Source organism: Zalophus californianus, chromosome 1, assembly GCF_009762305.2.
Source record: "Zalophus californianus isolate mZalCal1 chromosome 1, mZalCal1.pri.v2, whole genome shotgun sequence".
Classification (NCBI taxonomy): domain Eukaryota; kingdom Metazoa; phylum Chordata; class Mammalia; order Carnivora; family Otariidae; genus Zalophus; species Zalophus californianus.
In genome coordinates this window covers 150,600,793-150,624,562 of record NC_045595.1, presented here as the reverse complement: position 1 = coordinate 150,624,562, position 23,770 = coordinate 150,600,793, and the positions used below count along the sequence as shown (strand labels likewise).

At 37.0% G+C, this 23,770-nt stretch overlaps 1 protein-coding gene across 1 annotated transcript in view; it reads left to right on the top strand.

The window, feature by feature from the left end:
- Nucleotides 1-7,566, top strand: part of STXBP5L (syntaxin binding protein 5 like) — a 406,674-nt gene extending 399,108 nt beyond the window's left edge. The window contains exons 28-30 of the mRNA XM_027586273.2: nucleotides 304-415; nucleotides 2,163-2,383; nucleotides 2,946-7,566. Of these exons, the coding sequence (XP_027442074.1) occupies nucleotides 304-415; nucleotides 2,163-2,383; nucleotides 2,946-2,987 (375 nt within the window). The 3' untranslated portion in view covers nucleotides 2,988-7,566. The remainder of the gene's footprint in view (nucleotides 1-303; nucleotides 416-2,162; nucleotides 2,384-2,945) is intronic.
- Nucleotides 7,567-23,770: the final 16,204 nt, after the last annotated feature.

Genomic DNA, 23,770 nt, shown 5'->3' with positions numbered 1-23,770 from the left:
GGGTCCTAAGAAGTAGAAATTAATCCCAAGGTAAATATATTAGCTTCTCTTGTTTTCTAACTGTAAAGGGGAGAAAAGAACAGAAAAATGAAAATTTTCAGATGTCAGTTACTAGAGAAGGAAAGGAAAAGGAGGTGGAGAAGAAATGCCAGAAATAAAATGGAGCAAAGCAAAAATCGCCAGGAAAATATATGGAAAGCAGGCTATCTCTTTATTCTGTGCTTTAACATACTACAGGGTTATCTTTTTTCTATCACTTTATTTTTAGTTACTCTAATGCTTTTTTGCCTGAATTTGATACAGGACATGCTAGGAGATTTGTTTACTCCCATTGAGACACCAGAAGCTCAAAACAGAGGCTTTCTCAAGGGACTGTTTGGTGGAAGTGGACAAACATTTGACAGAGAAGAGCTCTGTGAGTAAACTCCTGATTATGAAACTGTACCACTGAATAGAAGACTTGTTTCTCTCTCTCTCTCTCTCTCTCTCTCGTGTGTGTGTGTGTGTGTGTGTGTGTGTGTGTGTGTGTGTGTGTGTGTGTGTAACTTAATGTAATATGTGGTCTCAAATTCCAGACCAGGTTTTTTTGCTTCTATACCATGAAAATTATTTTTTTACCAAACATGAATAAAATCGGTTACTTCATATTAGGAAATAGTTTAACAAAAACAGTAGATGCAATTCATACAAATAATGAGTAAGCTAATAAATACATCATTTGCAAGTAGATCATACATGCAAGACAGAGTGAAGATATTCAGTTACTAAATTCTAGAAAAAATGTTTGTGAATCTGCCTGCCTTTAATCACTGCTGGGAAACAGATTCTTTATTCAGAACACAAGGCTTATCAATGCTACAGAATAAATTACTTTAAAATTCTTCCAGTGGAACTCTGATGAATAATCAAAAAGTAGAAAGATACTAGGGAACATTTTCAGAAAGAATGTATTTCCCAGAATATCTTAGCCCTATTTGGTCTTGAAAATCAAAACTCCTTTCTCTTTAACTTTTCACCAAGCAAAAGATCTAGGTGCCTCCATTATGATGGAATACTATTCAGCCATAAAAAGAAATGAAGTTTGATACATGCTACAACAGGGATGAAACTTGAAGACATCATGCTAAATTAAAGAAGGAAAAAAGGCCACATATTGTATGATTCCATTTATAAGAAATGTCCAGAATAGGCAAATCCATAAAGACAGAAAGTAGATTAGTGGTTGCCAAGCGCTGGGGCAAGGAGAGAGGGGGAATGACTGCTAATGGGCACAGAGTTGCTTTTTGGAGTAATGAAAATGTTTTAAAATTAGATAGTGGTGATAGTTGCATAACTCTGTCAGCACACTAAAACCACTGAATCGTACACTTTATGTATATAAAGTATGTGAATTATATCTCAATAAGCCTCTAATTTAAAAAAATACCTTTTGATATTACTCCTAATATTACATCCTTAAGAATGCTCACTAAATTTCTACCAAGATAGCTGTCTTTCAATAAAAACTTCCAAAAAAAATCATTAAAATTAAACTGAACTTTGTAAATGATAGGGAAAATTTTCTTTTATAAAGTAACAAAATTTCAACACATGTATACTAATGTCCATCATGCATACCCTGTTCTTTAGTACTTACTTCCTCCTCCACACACATCTTTAAACAGTAACAACAACTGAGGCCTACAGAGGATGACAGAAAGATGAAGAGAGATGGTAGGAATGAAGACGGGCAGAAATTTAAACAAATGAACAGACCTAAGATTGGAACAGACCCTGATATGGGTTAAATATGAAATCACATATATTGTGAGCATCCCAAGTCAGCAATGTCAAGAAATGCAATGATGCCATATTGCATGGAATCCACACATGTACACACAAAGACAGGCAGTAACAATATGGTTACCTCACAGTCTCAGACTCTTTTGTAGATATTTTCGTGGGTAAAAGCTAACATCTCCAAATACACATCTACAATAAGAACAAATATATCTCAATGTATATTCTCAATGAGATATATTCTCATTCTCATTCTCAACAAATATATTCTCAATGAGAATTATGACACTAGAATTTAAGGTAAGTATTTTGGTGATAAACTTGATTCTAATTATTTGAATTACTGACAATATGTCTTAAATTGCTATGGCTTGAATTCCCAGTTGGGGAAGCTTCAGCAGGAAGAGCATCTCGCAGCTTGGCACAGCACATTCCCGGACCAGGCGGTATAGAAGGGATGAAAGGCGCTGCCGGAGGGGTGATGGGAGAGCTGACACGCGCTCGGATCGCACTTGATGAGAGAGGACAGAGGCTAGGAGAGCTGGAGGAGAAGACTGCAGGCATGATGACCAGCGCAGAAGCATTTTCGAAACATGCACATGAGGTAAACGGCTTAATATAGTGTCTTCATACAATAATAACTTGAAACACTGGGGCCCTGCACAAGAAAGCCCAGAGATGTCACTGTAAGTAATCCTGTGTGAGAGCCAGGGTAACCTGGATCTCGTTATAAGTGTCATAATTCCCCCAGTATTTGGAAGAGAAACGTTTTTAAATACTATATTAATACTACTTTCCCTTAGGGGAGAACTTAAAATAAAATTATTCATTGGTTCTGATACCTTGGGTCTATATTGTGCATCTGCTACTAAAAAGGTGCTTAGGTACATTATATGATCCTCCCCCTCCCCCAAAAAAGGTGTGAGGGGCACTAGAAGGTGGAATCCACACACTACTTTTTGCTTTAATCATTAAAAATTTAGCTGAGTCTTTTCAGCTTGATTATTTTAAAAAAATCTTTTCGTATGTACTTTATTTCAAAAAGTAAAGGAAGTTTTATAAATTTAAGATTTAGATATGCATGATTGGCTCAATATGAGCTTGCTTTGGCTAGTATTTTTAAAGATTTTTAAAAACATTTTATTGTGACTATTTTTTCTTTGCAGTTAATGCTGAAATATAAGGATAAGAAATGGTACCAATTCTAAACTTCTAAAGAAGCTGTGACTGCTTTGAGAAACCATTATTCAGGGAAACCAAATTTATTCCCAGCATCACTATTCAACTTGCTAGAAGCCAGTTTCTTCTACAAAATGTTCCATTACAGTCCATCTGAAGTTATTATAAGGGAAATTTATTAGACACTGTACAACCCAAAGGCGGGAACCCTGGTTAAAATCCCAAGACACAGCTGAATTTGCCTTTTCCCAACCTGGAATGGAGCTATCATCTTGGCCTGTCATTTGCTAAGGATTTGCATTTAGGAACTACGGGGAGTCCTTCTGATTTGAAAAAATCCTGCACAAACAAAAGCATTAATGCACTTAATGAAAAAAAAATCTTTGCATGATAAATTAACATCTTAAGAGGAAAAGAAAAAAAAGCATGTTGTGACAGAAGAAAAAAAGATTTATGGCAAACTATTTTTATAAATTGGGCCACACCTGACAATTTAAAAAATCTGCATTAGAAGATATCAGTGTATTTCAAGTAACTTTACCATACCCAACTGAAAAAGAAAAGAAAACCAGAGTTTTCTTCTCATCTATAACTTTCATTATACTAGGACATTATTGAATTCTTATGGCAAGAGTCTGATTAATGTTTGTCTTTCCATAATATTTTACATCATCACCGTTATCAGTCATAATCGAGTATTGCCAGGATAGTAAGTCATTCCTCACACAGTAACTTCCATTTGTCACCTTCAGAACAATTGGCTATTTTTAGTCATAAACCGTGCAGGGTTGGGTCACCTCAAAGCATTTTTTCAGCTTGGCTTGTGCTCTGCAGGGGAGTTGATGATAAGTTGGGGGAAACTAGACTACAGGAACAGTGCAGTTAGCTTTGAGAACTGATTTCACACACTCTGGTTTCAGTTTCTAAAGGGATATGTTTTTAATGCTCCATTTGTATCTTTGTCTGCCAATTACACAGTATATTACTGTTCAAGCCCAGTGGTGTCTTCAATCCAAAGGTGCTCTTGCAGCCTGACACTCACAGACCAAACTGGTCATTCTCTTTAATATGATTCAGTAAAACCTCAGTTAATGTTTTGGGAAAGAGATTCTGATTTACTACATTTCTGATTAACAAGGGCTTTCATTAGTAAATACTTTTTGGTTCAATACTTATTATTGAAAATCTTTATAAAATGTGGTATTTTTGCTATGTTGGCCTTAGTCACCATTATGGACAACAGAACTACAGAGAGAATTTAATGATACAAAATGAATAATTTTGTCACTCTTTAGGCTAAATGATATAAGCCACAAATTATGTCAGTAGATACCGAACACCTTTTCCTTATTAAAAACTCTTTTAAAAGTGAAATAAGGCATACCCTTAATATGATAAAAATTGTCTGTCATAACAGCGAGGCTCTAGAGATAAATAAATAAAGACACCTGCTATCATTATTTAACATGATTCTGGAAATTAAAAGTCATAGAAAATGAATATATGCAGGTTCTTGTACCCATCCTGTAATATGTTGTTCCTTCAAAGAGAATTTAAAAAAAATTAATAGGTTTGGCTTAATGAATTTTGATTATTCCAGGTCTTAGCAGATTTGCATTTGTGTTTCCTAGGAATTCATCATTTTTCCTGAAATCCAGGTTATTTTAGTAGTCCCAAATAGTATTTGTTTTTTTAGATTTTTTAATTCTTAGTGTATTTTTTTGAAGTGGCAATTCCTTTAAATGTTCTCAGTAATTTTGAAAAAAGATAGAGTCAGAAAATGTATACTTCATCTCCCCAACTCCTGATTAGTGGAATACAAATTAATGAGGTTTTACTGTATCAGAATTATTTTTATAATTCAAAGAGACAGCAATAACAAGAATCTGATGTGGATGTGATTTTTCTCTTTGAACTTTTCTGTTCTGTTGCACTGACCTTAGCATGCATGTGCATGCACACACACCATCACAACCACCACCACCATCTTATCATCATCATCTTTGGAAAATGAGCACTGTTGATCCATGTAATTCTTTACATCTCTCTTCTCCACTGTTTAAATGTCTTGCCTCTATCTTGGAACATAAGAAAAATACTCCTAGTAACTTGGACAATGATAGAGAAAATAACTCTGAGTCTTTGTCATCAAAATTACATTATATCTACTATGGTGGCTTCAGAAGAGAAGGCTTGCAAACCACAGTCTCCAAGTTGACTTTATCTCCCTATGACTCCCTCAGGAGATAAGCCCTTCTTAGTGTCCCAGGGGAAAATGGGTCTTTGTGCTCTATTCACCAATAAGAAGCGAGAAATATTTGTTTTCCTGATTCTAATAATGTGAGCAGTAATCCCTACCATGAAATCATCCATTAACCTTGGTGTTTGGAGGGAAGGATGATTGATTTATCATTTATTTTAATCCCTTACAACTTTGCTTCCTACACTTAAGACTCAGACTTAGTGCCCCAATCACCATAGGGGCCATCACCTAACTTTGGAAGGATAGTGACAGAACTGAGAGAGATGTTTCCCGATAATTTAGTCATAAAGACAATTTTTCAAATCTTTTATATAGCCTTGGAGTGATTCTCAAGTTAATAAATCAGAATCCAGGTTTCTATTCCTCAAAGATCTTAAGGGATTATAAAAGGAAAAAGTTTATTGTTGGAGTCCCTTTTTATGTGACCTATGTGTCCAATTTTAAATGTACCATCTATCTGTTATCGGCATTAAGGGTTCTCCAGGGCTTAGAGAAAGAAAGAGAGAGAGAGAGAGAGATTATGCCCAAGGTTGGTTGAAGAAGATGAAAATGAGCTCTTTTAAATACTTGGTTATAAAATGTTTGGCAGAAGGGAAAAATGAAAAAGGTCTAGAAAAGTAAGCTAAATATCCTCTCCTTGGTTTAGGATCATTGGGACAACCCAGAAGAATATCTGTGATTACAGTCTGACCCTATGGAAAGACATTACAACTTGACTATTTTCTTTGAGAGGCAATGCCAAAAAGACTCAGACATTTCTATCAGGGTTTGTTCTTTGCATCAGGAGAAAAGTGGTAGCCGTCACAGCTTCCTCACCTTTGTCTTCTGTAACACCAACCCCATTACTGACTACATACTATTTCATATACACACTGCTCCAGGTGCCAGAGATACTTGCCAGTAAGTCATGTATTCTGGATGGCACCATCACAGGGAGTATGGTTGTTGTGTAGCAAGTTTAGCATACATATTTGCGTATAACATAGCCCTAAAGGGATAAAATGCAGAAGATAAGGTCTGACTTTGCAAAGTAAGAGGAAGTGCCAATTTGGTGCAAGAGGACTGGGGTGGGGAGGGACATGAGAGCCAGAGTTAAGTGGAAGAGGTTTTGATGAGAAACTAGAGGCACAGATGGCTGCTTTTATTTATATATTTATGTAGGGAACTGATTCTCAACCTTGGCTGTACATGAGAATCACCTAAGAAGCTTTTACAATTCCAATTATATCAAAAGCTCTTGGAGTGGGACCTGAACATTGTTATTTTTGAAAGCCCCCAATATGGTTCCAGTGTCAGCCAAGGCTGACAAACACAGCTTTATGGCCGATTAAGGAAGACACATTTGTCTACCTCGGCTGGTATCCAAGCCCCACTTCTGAGGAGTCGTGGAAGGCAAGATGCAAGAGATACAGTGTTGTCTGGATTGAGAATTATTGTGTTGTAACCCAAAACAAATGTTCTGTGCAAATTTCTGACCAGGCAATGCCCCACTGACTTTTAATAATTCTGTCTTTGTGATTTTCTCCCATGTGACTTGGCCATTATTCCTATTCAAACATCTAGGTTTTGATTGTCTTATACATGTGACATCACAAGATACCAGAAGAAATATAAGAAATTCAACAGAATGCAAAGCTAAGTGGACAACTAATTCTTAGTAGTTGGACAGTGGAAATTAAAACAATCATTTATTAAATCAGGCCCAAATTTATTATTCATTTCTTCATTTGGAGGAGACACGGGTACTAGGTACCTGTTCTGCTGTAGTATATTTTACTGGACTTGATTTTAGCAAGAAGGAAGAAGAGCAGTTCCTTTTTGATTGTTGTCTTAGCTCCCAGGGCCACTTATATTTTTTTTCTTAGTTATTGGACATGTGTTTAAAGGGAGAAGAGTGTCTTTAACTCACTGTCTGGACTTCAGTGCCCTGAGAGACTGTTTTCACCTTCAAAAAGGGAAAGCCTGCCTATCCAAGGCAATAACCCTCAATGAGAAAATGTGAGAGTTCTCTCCTCTCTTAGTGCTCCCCTCTGGTATTGGCCTGTGCTTCTCAACTGCAAAGCCAGAAAATAAACTAGGTGGTGGTCATGGACAAGTGTACACAGAATCAAAATCTCTAATAACCTATAATTTTTAGTACTTAATTATGTGATGTTTTATTCTAGGAAATAAGAAACAGATGACATCATTGATGTATCTTTCTTTCATCTTCAGAATTTTTGCATCTTTTCAGAAAATGACAAATTACTATTTTTCTGTTGCACTCAGCAATTGTGACTATACTTAAAATTCTTGTAGTCTGTAGAGATATCAATAAAATTGTATATGTTTGTACATAGATGCTCTTATGTTATGATGTCATGCACTAAACATTTTTGCCAAGATTAAATATGGACAGAGGGAAGACTTTTCATCTGCAACACTTTGAACCATGGTTTTGCAAAGTATACTTGTTTTAAAAATGCAGAGAAGTGGGTAGGGGAGCGATGTACAGCACATTTGTTTGAAATAAGAAACAGAAAGAAAAGACTAAAACAAGTTCTCCAAACTCACAGATTTTGCTAGACTTTATTAATCCAAAAGGATAGAATACACCCCAAGCATCCCCAAATTTCAAACTGGGGAGTTGTGTAACTTTTGTATGGAAGATTTTACAATTTTTGAGGATGCTGATTGATTAGACCTTTGGTGAATTACAAGTAAAACTAGATTTGGTGAGGGTGCAGACTAAAAATCTGAGGCTGAGTAAGATATACTTACAAACTCAATATTCATACCTTACTTCTTGACTTCTTTAAAGTCAGGCTTTAATCCTATCCAGGCAATAACATAAACCATTATGGGCTTTTATCACTTCCTGGCGGTTATAATGAACATTCATTAACCCCACAACCCCCAAAAGCCCCCCGAAAGACACTGCTCTCCTGGCTTCCATCTGCACAGTTAATTCCTCTTCAGGCACTTTCTTTATACTTCCCTATACTGCAGCCTTAGCCAATTAAGCTTATTCTTCCAAATGCTGTCTGATATCTTGAGGATACAGAATCCAGGTTTCTCACTGATGGAGAAGTACAAATAAAAAGGAATGTGAGAGTAAATACTGGATTAGAATTGGAACTATCGGTGTTTTATGTATATACATACACACACACACACACACACATATCCATTATGCAAAAGTGTGTGTGTTGTTCACATATATGTATCCTAACTCTGAATGCTGAGAGGACTGGGAACACCACTCCAGGAACATAAAGCACACCTAGAGCTTGGATTTTGATTGTCAAGAAATAGCTGGTTTCAAGGCTGGAATATATTTCTATTCCAGAAAATAAAGTATTCAAAGAATGATGGGGATGTGTCAAAAGGACACAGAAGCCAGCCTGAAAGGGCCCACATAGGTCAAATCAGGGATAATTTGAGTGTCAAAAGTAATAATAGTAATTGAATAAAATAGCTACCCATGAGTCCACACTGATGTTAATTAATTAATTAGGAGAAGGGAAATCTCATCCTTACAATAGATTGTCTACCAACAAATGTGGATAGAATTTTTAAATTACTCTTTGTCAGTCACTGTAGAAATTAGGGGCAATAAACCAATGAATGCTAAAACTTGTGGGTTAAAATGGAATGAAGGAACAAAGTACTTACATGGTCCCAAAGTATCTTCACAAAAACTACTTGTTAATCAAAAAGATAAGATATAATTTTAAACTACAGAAACCTGGTAGACATGATTTTAAACAAGTGATCTAAGTTACCACTACCAGTAAGGGAACAAATCAACATCATGTGCCATCTGACAGCAGATAATAAGACAGCATCACCTCTGTAATTCCGCCAAAAATACACAATCCAGGTCTAATCATAGGAAATATTGGACAAAATCAAATTGACATTCTATAAAATGACTACCCTGTATTTACAATTATCAAAGTCATGAAAGCTAAGGAAAGATGGATGTTCCAGATTTAAGGAGACGAGAGAGTCATGACAACTGCATATAACACATGATCTTGGATCTGACCCTTTTGCTATAAAAAACATAATTGCAACAATTCACAAAACTCACTTGAGTGGGATTCTTGGTACTATTCTTGAAACTTTTATTTAGGTCTCAAATTACTTCAAAATAAAATTATAAAAATAAAACATTTTCAATTTTGTCAAATTACTTGCATTTCAACGACATTGTCTTCTACCCTTCATAGCAAATGGACAACTGCTTTGTGGGGTTAGGGTAGTTTTTCAAGATGGTTTGGGAAGCCAACCATTATTTAAAATTTTTCTTTTAAAAATGTTTTAATTACACAAATAATACATGAATGTATATTTATAATCATATCAAATAATAAGACAAAATAAAGCGAAAGTTTCCTTTAGTTACCTCCTACCCTTTTTTATTCATAGTTATTAGTTTGTTGCTTCCTTCCAAGCATTTTTCTATGCTGCAACTTGCTTATTCATGTACCTATTATATCTTAGGTAACTTTCTATCATCAGTATTTATAAATATCACTCAGTCTTCTTAATTTACTTGTATTATTCCATAGTGTCCATAAGGCATAATTTTTTACCATTCCTCTGCTAGTAGACATATTTTCCAATCCCTTGATATTACAAATAAGACTGCAATAAACATTGTTGCACATGCATTTTGCATATCTGCAAGCAGTTCTCTAGAGAAGATATTGTAGAATTAAGTCAAAGGGCATGCTCAATCAAACCTCTCAGATGGATGTTTCCAATTAAACTATCCTTCACCAGTATACAAGAATTACTGTTTCCTTACATCTTCACCTATTCTCAATATTAATCTTATTTTTTTCACAATCTAAAAGGTGAAAATGACATCTTACCTTTTTTTTTAATTTCCCTGATTAATGAAATTGAATATCTTTTTATGTTTAATTAGACACACTTACTCTGTCTTCTGTGACTTGTTTGTAATTTTTTACTACATTCTCTGAATAGTTCTATTGTGGCCACCCTACAGAAGAACACTGGATGCCCTACCCAACATTTGGTTTGGCTGTTGAAACTGATCACCACACACACCCTAAGAGTGTATGAAAAATAAAACTTTCTGGGGAGATCCGTAGCTCCCAGATTGGTCAAAAATAGCTCCACAGAATAAGGAGAAAAGACAGGCTGGCAGTTTTTATGTGGTTAGAGGGTGGGGCCAGGATTTGGAGGAAAGGAGTTTGCCCAATAAAAAAGGGAGCACCCAGTCTTGCTTCTCAGCTTACCCAGATGTGGGGCAGAGGAGAAGAGATGGTAAGACTTAAAACTTGTCAGCAAACGGCAAAAAATGGAGTCAGACTCTTTATTATAGGTCACTTTTCTATTATTCGTTTTTATTACAACCCTGGAAATTAATGTAACCTATTTGTTTTCTATAACTGATTTTTCCTTGAGTCTTCCTAAAGGCCAGTCAGATAATCTCTCCCCTTCCTTTTAGCAAGACAGGCTTCCTGGTTTGGAGGAAGGCTCATGTGACCTCATGGCAAGGGAAGAGGGGTGGTGGTACTTGTGCTTCCCTGGGAGTCCTGCATCATTCATTCCACAGTAGTGGCTGGTCTGGTGTACACATTTGAACACCTTTCACTGATTTGTACTGAAGCCCAATTAGTGAATGTGTGGCTTCCTCTGTTTGGAGAAGGGCCCTGTGGTCATCACTTGCTAACTCAGCCTCATCTAGGCTCTGGATACCTTTTGGGTTCTCATGCCCTGGCCCTGGATTAGACCATTCTGTGTCTTAGATGTCTGTCATCCCTTTTTCATACTGAGGATTTTCTTTTAATGTAATCAAATTTTATAATCTTTTAGCTTTATGACTTTTAAACTTTGTTTAAAGGTCTTTATGTCTATAAAATAGTAACTCATAACCTCTTTAATTTTATAGCTTAATTTTTACATTTAAGCTTTTAATCCATCTGGAGTTTTGAAATAGAGATCTAACTTGATACTTAAGAAATGGATAACATATCACTATACCCCCCTTTTTTTTAATGACATCTAATTTGAAATGACATCTTAATTTTCTATATACACAATGTCTGTTTTATAAATTCTTCAGTCTGCCCTAGTAATTATTTGTCTATTACTGTGTCCATATCAAATATTAAATTATTTTATCTTTATAATCTGTCCTAATATCTGATAGATATATTTGATCCTTTTCAAGTTTGGTAGGTATTGATCTTATTTCTCTAGTTAAGTTTCAGAATATCACCTATCTAAAAAAAAAAGTCCTCTTGAGACTTTCAATGAAATTACAGTAAATTTATAGGTTAACAATGTTTTTTGCTGTCATCACTTCCTCTAGGACATTCATCCTTTTTGTCACAACTATTCTCCTCATTTATATTGATAATTTTGCCTTCACTAAATTTTTTATGTTGCACATCCAGAGTATCTTGGATAGCATCAGTAACAATATTTCTAGTCAGCTATTTCTTCTATAACTCTGTTCGATTTTAATTTCACTTGTAGTGTTGTCATTTTTCATTTCTCTGGTGCACTTGCATCTTTATTAGCCAATTTCCTCTTTTGATTACCCATTTTTGTAAAATGTCACATGAATTTAACACTGGGAGACCAAGAGTCAGTGCTGCTATATGTTTTACTGTCTGTGCCTAAAATCAATGACAGATGTGCAGTGACCAATCATGGATAGACTTTGAAAGAAGTGATGTATTTGGTAACTTATCATGATGCATGTGTTAGTGTCCTATTAGTGCTATAACAAATTACTACAAACTTACTGGCTTAAAGCAACACAAATTGAAGATGGCATCACTAAGTTGGTGACATGGATCATTCCCAACTTCACACCCCCTCACAAGAACAACTAACAACTATACACAGACACCAATGAGAAAATCCTAGAACACAGGGCTAAGACTGAAGCATCCCCCTGGACCAAGGAGACTGAGACAGACATTACAAGGGTAAAAGGAGCGGCTACAATGACCACACAGCCTCTCCCCCAGATCAGCACAGCATGACACCAAGAAGTATCCCCTAAGCCTATGGTTTCTTCACCGGGTGGATATCCAGCTCCCCTACCATTGTGAGTCCCTTCTTGGGGGGTCTCACTCCAGTCTTGCCCCAAGGGGATCTCAGGGGAATCTGCAGGGCTTGACCACTGGAAATTAGATTGTGACAGAAGGAGAGACTTGCAACAACCAGCACTTGGATCTTGGCAGACCAAGGTCTTACTTATAGCACCCAAGGAGAAGTCACAAACAGCATCTATGTTCATCTGCAGAACCAAGACAGTGGTATAGTCTGACCAGGGAACTTGGCAGGGTGCAGGTTTGCCTGCCTTAGGACCTCAAACAAAGAGCCTTTCCAGCCCTGGAGCCTGGTCTGCCCCCATCTCCCACCATGCCCCCCCCCACCACCATTCATACAGATATGCTGAGTCATAGCCTTACCCACTGTTCAATGTAGCTCCTAGCCCTGCCTATCCAGAAAGCCTGACCAGAAGATCTGAAAGTGGCATAGCCCAACAATGCTCAAGTGTAGAGTCCAGCAGGCAGATCTGATCATCGGTACAGTAAGCCAGTGGCCACATTCTGCCAGGAAACTTGGGGCACAGGTCAGCAACAAAGAGTCTTGTCAGCCTTGGAGCCAATTACCTCACTCTGCCCAATGAGGGGAGCTGATTCATAACCCCACTCACTAATGAATGTGATTCCCAGCCCTGCACTACCAGAAAGCCTAGCAGAGACACCTGGGAGGCTAGTTGGAGGCAGCTCTGCTGCTCTGTTCAGGTAGAAAAGCTAATTCATAGCCTTATTCACTGTTGCGTATAGCTCCTACCCTCTCCTGACCCAGATCATCTGGGATGCTGCTTGGAGCTGGCTCTCCAGCCCTGCCTGGGAAGGGGAACTAATTCATAGCCTCACCCATTGCTGAGCATAGCTGCCAGCCCTGCCTGACCAGGAAGCCTGGCCTTAGCACATGGGAATCTCTGGAGCCCAACCCATGACCCTGAATACAAGAACACTTGAGTGAAGAACCTGACCATCAGCTCTGCATGCTCAGAACCAAGACAGTGTCCCCATCTGTCCAGGGAGCTTAGCATACAGGTCTGATTTGATTCCCAACAAGAATATTAACAGCCTTTGGGCATGTACGGGGTCCTCTCTGGACAGGGAAACTAATTCCTACCCCTAGCTGCTGCTGTTACACACTTCACCACCACCTCATCACCCCCAACCAGAGGACCTAACAGAGTACATGGACAGCTACAGAGCCCATCCTACAGCCCTACTTAAAGTGGCATTTTAAAAGAAAGCACAGATTGGGGTTTTCTCCATCTGTATAGCAAAACCTGCCTGGCCAGGAAATTCAGTGTGCAGCCTAGCCTGATTTGCGTCCCCAAACAATGAGCAGTGCAGGCCTTGGGGCCCATTCTGGTGCCCCGTGAGGACAGTGAAGCTAATTCATTTACTACACCTGCTGCTGAGTATAGTACCTCGTCCCAATCATCTAGAAAGCCTGATCAGAGAACCCAGTCAACCACAGACTCTATCCTATATTCTCTTTATAGCAGGGAACCAAACCAGCAGTCCTATCCAACTGTTCTCAGTGAGTAGCATCCCCTTGCCCTTCAACCTCAAAGCATGGGCAATGCCTTGCCCCAAAACTGACTCTCATAATAAACCCTATTGGCTCAAGGACATTACCAGCTGAAAACGTCCAGAACATCAAGTGGGCTGGTCAAGAACTATCTCTACCAAAGTGAACTCATAAAGTCTAGAAAATAAAACAGCTTACTCAAATGCACAGACACCAAAAAGTAGAATAAAGGATCACAAAAATCAGGCAAATATGACATCACCAAAGGAAACTAGTGACGCTCTAATAACTAATCATAAAGAAATGGAGATCAAAGAATTCAGAATGGGTGCACCTGGGTGGTTCAGTCAGTTAAGGTTCAGCTCAGGTTTTGATCTTAGGGTCATGAGTTCAAGCCCTGCATTGGGGTCCACACTAGGTGTGGAACCTATTAAAAAAAAAAAAAAGAATTCACGATACTCCTCTTACAGAAGTTTAATGAACTACAAGAATACACAGACAACTGAACAAAACTAAGAAAACGATGCATGAACAAAACAAATAGTTCAACAAAGAATATATAAACTATCAAAAAAAGAAAACCACCAGAAATCCTAGAGCTGAAATATACAATGATCGGAGTGAATAATTCAGCAGAGAGCTTCAGCAGCATACTCAACCATGCAAAAGAGAGACTCAGTGACCTGAAAGATAGAATATTTAAAGTTGTCCACTCAGAGGAACAAGAAGAAAAAGGAATGAAGAAAGCCTATGAGAATTAGGGGACACAATCCACATGTCCACATTATAAGAAGACCAGAAGAAAAAAAAGGGATAGAAAATATATTTAGAGCAATAATGGCTGAAAACTTCAGATCCATGAGACCCAATGAACCCCAAATAGGCTGAGCCTCAATAGGGCTCCAGTGAGACACATTATTATTAAATGGTCAAAAATCCAAGATAAAAATTTTGAATGTAGCAAGAGAAGAAACAAATTATATACAAGGAAACCCCCATAAGACTATGGGTGGCTTTCTCAACAGAAACTTTCCAAGCCAGGAGAGAATGGGATGATCTATTCAAAATACTGAAATAAAAAAACTGTCAAATAGGAATTCTATACCCAACAAAGTTGTCCTTTAAAAAATGAAGAAGAGGGGCACCTGGCAGACTCAGTCAGTTAAGCATCTAACTTCAGCTCAGGTCATGATCTCAGGATCCTGGGATCAAGCCCCGCATTGGGTTCCCCACTCAGCAGGGAGTCCGCTTGTCCCTCTGCCCCTCCCCCACTCATGCTTTCTCTCTAATAAATAAATAAATAAAATCTTTTAAAAAAATGAGATAAAGATTTTCCTGAACAAACAAAGGCTGAGGGAATTCATAACCAACAGACCTGCATTATAAGAAATGCTAAAGGAAGTTCTTTGAGAAGTAAAAGGATATTAATTAACATCATAAAAATAAAAGAAAGTGGAAAACTCACCAGTAATGGTAAATACATAATCAGAGTTAGGTTCCATAATATGGTAATAGAGATACATAATTAACTCTAGTTTAAAAGTTAAAAAAATAAATGTAGTAAAAATAACCAGAAGTACAATAATCTGTTATTGGATGCACCGTGTAAAAATATATAAAATATAACATCAATAAAATGTGAGGGAAAGGAGAAGTAAAAATGTAGTTTAGGAATGCTATAGCAGTTAAGTTGTTATCAGTTTAAAATAGGATATTATAGTTTTGTTATAGTTGGGGACTTTAATAGTCTACTCTCAACAATGGATAGATTATCTAGATAGAGAATCAAGACTGAAACAGTGGATTCGAGCAACATTATAGACCAAGTAAAACCCAACAGATATATACAGAATATTCTATCCAACAATAGCAGAATATACATTCTTCTCAAGCACAAATGGAACACTTTCTAAGGTAGACCATAGGTTAGGCAACAAATAAGTCTTAGCAAATTCAAGAAGACTGAAATCATACCACATATCTTCTGTGGTCACAATGGTGTGAAACTGGAAATCAGTAACAGGAGAAAACCTGGAAAAATCACAAATACATGGAAAGTAAACAACACTCTCATGAACAACAAATGGATCAAAGAACAGATTAAAGGGAAAATAAGAGTTATTTCAGACAAAAATGGAAACGCAACATACTAAAACTTGTAGAATACAGTGAAAGTAGTTCTAAGAGGGAAGTTCATAACAATAAACGCCTACATTAAGAAACAAGAAAGATCTAAAATAACCATTCTAACTCTATGGCTCAATGAAGTAGAAAAAGAAGAAAAAATAACTAAGTTCAAAGTTAGAAAGGAAGGAAATAAGAATAGAGTAGAAATAAATGAAATAGAGAAAAACAATAGAAAAGACTAACAAAACTAAGAATTCGTTCTTTAAAACAATAAACAAAATTGACAAATCTTTAGCTAGACTAACCAAGAGAAAAAGAGATAGAACCCACACCAACAAAATTATAAATGAAAGAGGAGACATCATAACTGATATCAAATAAATACAAAGAATTCTAAGAGGCTACTAGGAACAACAATACTCCAACAGACTGGACAACCTAGAAGAAATGGAAACATTATTAGGAACATACAACCTACCAAGACTGAATCAGAAAGAAATTGAAATTTTGAATAGAGCATTTACTAGTAAGGTGATTGAATTACTAATCAAAAACTTCCCAACAAACAAAAGCTCTGGACCAGATGGCTTACTGGTGAATTTCACCAAACATTTAAAGGATTAATACCAATCCTCAAACTCTTCCCAAAAATCAAAGGGGAGGGAACACTCCCAAACTCAGGCCAACATTACCCTGATATTAAAGCCAGAAAAGGACACTACAAGAAAAGAGAACTACAAGCCAATATTCCTAATGAATACAGAGGCAAAACTTCTCAACAAAATACTAGCAAAATGAATTCAACAACACATTAAAAGGATCATTTACCAGGACGCCTGGGTGGCTCAGTCGTTAAGCGTCTGCCTTCAACTCAGGTCATGATCCCAGACTCCTGGGATCAAGGCCCTCATCGGGCTCCCTTCTTGGGGCGAAGCCTGCTTCTCCCTTTCCCACTCACCCTGCTTGTGTTCCCTCTCTTGCTGTGTCTCTCTCTGTCAAATAAATAAACAAAATCTTATTAAAAAAAAAAAAGGATCATTTACCATGATCAAGAGGAATTTATCTTTGGGATGCAAGGATAATCCAACATACACAAATTAATACTGTGATTCACCACGTTAATAGAATGAAAGAAAAAAATCATATATTCATCTCAGTGATGCAGAGAAAGCATTTAAAAAAATTCAACATCTGTTCACAAATTAGGTATGGAAAGAAGTATCTCAACATAATAAAGGCCTTTTATGACAACAAGCCCACAGCTAACAACATACTCAAGGGTGACAAGTTGAAAGCTTTTCTTCTAAGATTAGGAACAAGACAAGAATGCGCACTCTCACCACTCCTATTCAACAAAGTACTGGAAGTCTTAGCAGGACAATCAGGTAAGAAAAAGAAATTAAAAGTACCCAAATTGGGGCGCCTGGGTGGCTCAGTTGGTTGAGCGACTGCCTTCGGCTCAGGTCATGATCCTGGAGTCCCGGGATCGAGTCCCACATCGGGCTCCCTGCTCAGCAGTGAGTCTGCTTCTCCCTCTGACCCTCTTCCCTCTCGTGCTCTCTATCTCTCAGTCTCTCTCAAATAAATAAATAAAATCTTTAAAAAAAAAAAAAAAAAAAAAAAAAAAAAAGTACCCAAATTGGAGAGGAAGAAGTAAAATTTTCTCCATTATAGTTAACATGATTTTATATGTAGAAAATTCTAAAGACCACCAAAAAAAAACCTTAAAACTACACAACAAATAAAGTTGTATCATACAAAATTAACATACAAATATCAGTAGTGTTTCTATGTGCTAAAAAAGAATTATCTGAAAAAGAAAATAATCCCATTTACAATAGCATCAAAAACAATAAAATACTTAGGAATAAATTTAACCAAGGAGGTGAAAGATCTCTACATTAAAATCTACAATTGAGGAAAGAAATCAAAGATATGCAAATGAATGAAAAGGCATCCTGTGTTCATGAACTGGAAGAATTAGTAATGTTGAAATGTTTATACTACCTCAAACCATCTATAGATTCAGTGCAATCCCTATCAAGATCCCATTTTACAGAAGGAGACAAAACAATGCTAAAATTTATATGAAACCACAAAAGACGCCCAATAGACAACACAATCCTGAGAAAAAAAGAACAAAGCAGGAGGCACCACACTGCCTGATTTCAAACTATATCATAAATCTATAGTAATCAAAACAGTATGGTATTGGCATAAAAACAGACACACAGAGCAATGGAACATAATTGAAAACCCAGAAATAAACCCATACGTGTAAGTCAACTAACATTTGACAAGGGAGCCAAGAATACTTAATGGAGGAAGGACACTCTCTTCAATAAATGGTGCTGGGAAAATTGGATACTCACATGTAAAAGTATGAAACTAAACCTCTATCTTACACCACTCACAAAAATTAATTTGAAATGAAAGACTTAAATTTAAGACCTGAAACCATGACACTCCTTGAAGAAAACATAGGAAAAAAGCTCCTGACATTGGTCTTAGCAATGAATTTTTGGTAAGACACCTAAAGCAACAAAGTAAAAAACAGGTGGGACCACATCAAACTAAAAAGCTTCTGCACAGCAAAAGAAATAATCAACAAAATGAAAATATAACCAGTGAAATGAGAAAAAAATACTTGCGAATCTGATGAGTTAATATCTAAAACATACTAAAACTCATACAACTCAAAGGCCAATATGCCAATAAGTTAAGCAACCTGGAAGACATGGATACCTTCCTGGAAACCTATAAACTACCAAGACCGAAACAGGAAGAAATGGACAACCTGAATAGGCCAATAACCAGTAACGAGATTGAAGCAGTGATCAAAAAAAAAAAAAAAAACCTCCCAAAAAACAAGAGTCCATCCCCTGATGCATTCCCTGGGGAATTCTACCAATATTCAAAGAAGAAATAATACCTATTTTCCTGAAGCTGTTTCAAAAAATAGAAACAGAAGGAAAGCTTCCAAACTCATTCTATGAGGCCAGCATTACCTTAATCCCCAAACCAGGCAAAGACTCCATCAAAAAGAAGAATTTCAGACCAATATCCTGATGAATATGGATTCCAAAATCCTCAACAAAATCCTAGCTAATAGGATCCAACAATACATCAAAAGGATCACCCACCACGACCAAGTAGGATTTATCCCTGGGAAGCAAGGGTGGTTCAACGTTTGCAAATCAATCAATGTGATAGAACACATTAATAAGAGGAGAGAGAAGAACCATATGGTCCTCTCAATTGATGCAGAAAAAGCATTTGACAAAATACAGCGTCCTTTCCTGATTAAAACTCTTCAGAGTATAAGGATAGAAGGAACATTCCTCAAGTTCACAAAATCCATCTATGAAATATCATCCTCAATGGGGAAAAGCTGAGAGCCTTTCCCTTAAGATCAGGAACACAACAAGGATACCCACTCTCACCACTATTGTTCAACACAGTACTGGAAGTTCTAGCAACAGCAATCAGACAACAAAAAGAAAAAAAGCTATCCAAATGGGCAAAGAAGAAGTCAAACTCTCTCTCTTCGCAGATGACATGATACCTTATGTGGAAAATCCAAAAGACTCCACCCCCAAATTACTAGAACTCATACAGTAATTCAGCAATGTGGCAGGATATAAAACCAAAGCAAAGAAATCAGTTGCTTTCTTATACACTAACAATGCAACTGTAGAAACAGAAATTAGAGAAATGATTTACAATAGCACCAAAAACAATAAGATAACTCAGAATAAACCTAACCAAAGAGGTAAAGGACCTATACTCTAGGAACTACAGAACACTCATGAAAGAAATTGAAGAAGACACAAAAAGATGGAAAAACATTCCATGCTCATGAATCAGAAGAATAAACATTGTTAAATGTCTATGCTACTCAGAGCAATCTATACCTTCAACGCCATCCCAATCAAAATTCCAATGACATTTTTCAAAGTGCTGGAACAAACAATCCTAAAATTTGCACGGAATCAAAAAAGACCCTCAAATTGCCTAGAAAATGCTGAAAAAGAAAAACAAAGCTGGGAGCATCACGTTGCCTGATTTCAAGCTATATTACAAAGCAGTGATCACCAGACAGCATGGTACTGGCACAAAAACAGACATAGACCAATGGAACAGAATAGAGAGCCCAGATATAGACCCTCAATTCTATGGTCAAATAATCTTTGACAAAGCAGGAAAAAACATGCAATGGAAAAAAGACAGTCTCTTCAATAAATGGTGCTGGGAAAATTGGACAGCCACATGTGGAAGAATGAAACTCAACCATTCTCTAACACCATACACAAAAATGAACTCAAAATGGATGAAAGACCTCAATGTGAGACAGGAATCCATCAAAATCCTAGAGAAGAACATAGGCAGTAACATCTTTGACATCGGCCACAGCAACTTCTTTCAAGATACCTCTCCAAAAGCTAGTGAAACAAAAGCAAATATGAACTTTTGGGACGTTCATCAAGATAAAAAGCTTCTGCACAGCAAAGGAAACAGTCAACAAAACAAAGAGGCAACCCACAGAATGGAAGAAGATATTTGCAAATGACACTACAGATAAAGGGCTGGTATCCAAGATCTATAAAGAACTTTTCAAACTCAACACCCAAAAAACAAATAATCAAGTCAAAAAGTGGGCAGAAGACATGAACAGACACTTCTCCAAAGAAGACATACAAATGACTAACAGACACATGAAAAAATATTCATCATCATTAGCCATCAGGGAAATTCAAATCAAAACCATATTGAGATACCACCTTAACACGTTAGAATGGCAAAAATGGACAAGGCAAGAAACAACAAATGTTGGAGAGGTTGTGGAGAAAGGGGAACCCTCTTAACACTGTTGGTGGGAATGAAAGTTGGTACAGCCACTTTGGAAAACAGTGTGGAGGTGCCTCAAAAAATTAAAAATAGAGCTACCCTATGATCCAGTATTGCACTACTGGGTATCTACCCCAAAGACACAGATGTAGTGAAAAGAAGGGCCATATGCACCCCAATGTTCATAGCAGCAATGTCCACAATAGCCAAACTGTGGAAAGAGCTGAGATGCCCTTCAACAGATGAATGGATAAAGAAGATGTGGTCCATATATACAATGGAATATTACTCAGCCATCGGAAAGGATGAATACCCAACTTTTACATCAACATGGATGGGACTGGAGGAGATTATGCTAAGTGAAATAAGTCAAGCAGAGAAAGTCAATTATCGTATGGTTTCACTTATTTGTGGAACATAAAGAATAGCATGGAGGACATTAGGAGAAGGAAGGGAAAAATGCGGGGGTTGGAAATCTGAGGGCGACATGAACCATGAGAGACTATGGACTCCGAGAAACAGAGAGTTTTAGAGGGGAGGGGTTTGGGAGGATGGGTTAGCCCGGTGATGGGTATTAAGTGCGTGGAGCACTGGGTGTTATACGAAAACAATGAATCATGGAACACTAATGATGTATTGTATGGTGACTAACATAATAATAAAATTAAATTAAATTTAAAAAAAATTAACAAGTAAAAAAAATCCACAAAACCCCCAATTAATCAAATTAAAAAATGGGTAGAAGATATGAATAGACATTTTTCCAAAGAAGATACAACAGGTACATGAAAAGATACACAACATCATTAATCATCAGGGAAGTGGAAATCAAAACCTCACACCCATTAGAATGGCTATCATCAAAAAGAGAAGAAATAACAAGTGTTGGCTAGAATATGGAGACAGGGGAACCCTTGTGGCCCAGTTGGTGGGAATGCAAACTGGTGCAACCACTGTGGAAAATAGTACGAAGGTTTCTCAAAAAATTAAAAGAATAGGACAACCATATGACCTAGTAATTCCACTTCTGGGTATTTAACTGAAGGAAATGGGAACACTTATCAAAGTGGTATCTGTGCCCCCATATTAACATCATTTACAATAGCCAAGACATGCAAACAACCTACATGTCCATTGGTGGATGAATGCATAAAGAAATTGTGGACTAAATACTCAACAGAATATTATTTAGCCATAAAAAAGAGGAAATTCTGCCATTTGAGACAATATGGATGGACCTTGAGGACAATATGCTAAGTGAAATAAGTTTGACAGAGAAAGACAAATATTGTATGATCTCACTTATATGTGGAATCTTTAAAAAACAAACTCATAGAAAAAGATCCGATATGTGGTTACCAGAGGCAGAGGGTAGGGGAAGGGGAGAATTAGAGGAAGATGGTCAAGAGGTACAGACCTCCAGTTACAAGATAACTAAGCACTGCGGATGTGATGTACCACATGATGACTATAGCTAACACTGCTGGATTGTATATTTGGAAGTTTCCAAGAGAGTAAATTCTGAAAGTTCTCATCACAAGGAAAAAACCTTTTCTTTTTTTTTTTTTTTTTGGTATCCAAATGAGGTGATGGATGTTAACTTATTTTGATAATCAGTTCACAATATATGTAAGTCAAGTCATTATGCTGTACACCTTAAACATACAGTTCTATGTATCGATTATATCTCAATAAAATGGAAAAACAAACAAACACTGATTATTATCTTACAGTTTTGGTGGTCAGCAGTCCGATATAGTCTTATTGGGGTGAGAACAAGGTGTTGGCATGGCTGTGTCCTTTCTGGAGGTTGTAGGGGAGAATCCACTTCTATTCCATTGCCTTTTCCAGCTGCCAGAGACTGCCTGCATTCCTTGGCTGATGGCCCCTTCCTCCATCTTTAAAGTCAGCAGAGCAACATCTTCGAATCTCAATGTTTCCATCTTCACCATCCTCCTCTGATTCTGACCATCTGTCTTCCCCTTATAAGGACCAATGTGTTTATATTGGAACCTAGATAATTTTCCCATCTCAAGATCTCTACCTTAATTATATCAGCAATGTCCCTTTTAACATTTACTATAACATGGTCGCAAGTTTGGGAGATTAGAATGGGAATGGGGGGCATTATTCTGCTTACCACAGTGCTCATTAGTAGTTACATAATGATTGGACTGAAGAACTACCAGTAAAGTCTGAACTTGATGCAATTACTCAGTTAATATACCCTGGGAACTGAAATTTCAATTGTGTGATTAGGGGCACTAGTGTTTTTTAAGTAAACCATGGTAACTGGAATTTGTGCCTAACCATGCATAGCAAGGGCTATGAACCATGCATAGCAAGGGCTGCCTGTTTGTTTTAAATCCAGCTCGTAAGTCGAAAGGATGAGAGGATGCATGGGACTACACATTCAGAGTCACTGCTGCAGAAAATCAGGTGGAAATGACCTATATGTCTGCACTTAGGTTTAGAGAAAACTCACAAGTAAACAGAATGAGCCTTCTCTTGTGCTGGATCTCAAGGCCACCTGAATACTAACAGCACTACAGCTTTTCTCTCTGAGAAACATGGTACAGGTGAATATGGAAAAAACTCAAGAAATAATGATATAACTTCCCTCATATCTGTGCCATCTTTTGCCCACTCCCTCTCACCCCCCAAAAAACACGTCTGAGTATTTCGTGCACTAATATGCAACTACTAATAGTGTATTACACTTTGTTTATAAAGTGACTGTCTTTTTAAACATTTCTGGTTAATAAACATAAAAGAACTCTTCTGATAACTGATTAAGAATATAAGAAACATTTCCTATGTGCATAGACATTGTTGAACCAACTCAACAATGCAAACCCTAGAATAAATAACTAGGAACACATTTCTGATACTCTTAGATGAAACACAACTTAAAAAACTGAACTGATATAGTTTCTCATAAATTCATTTTATTTCAACAGCAAAAAAGTAATACACCTT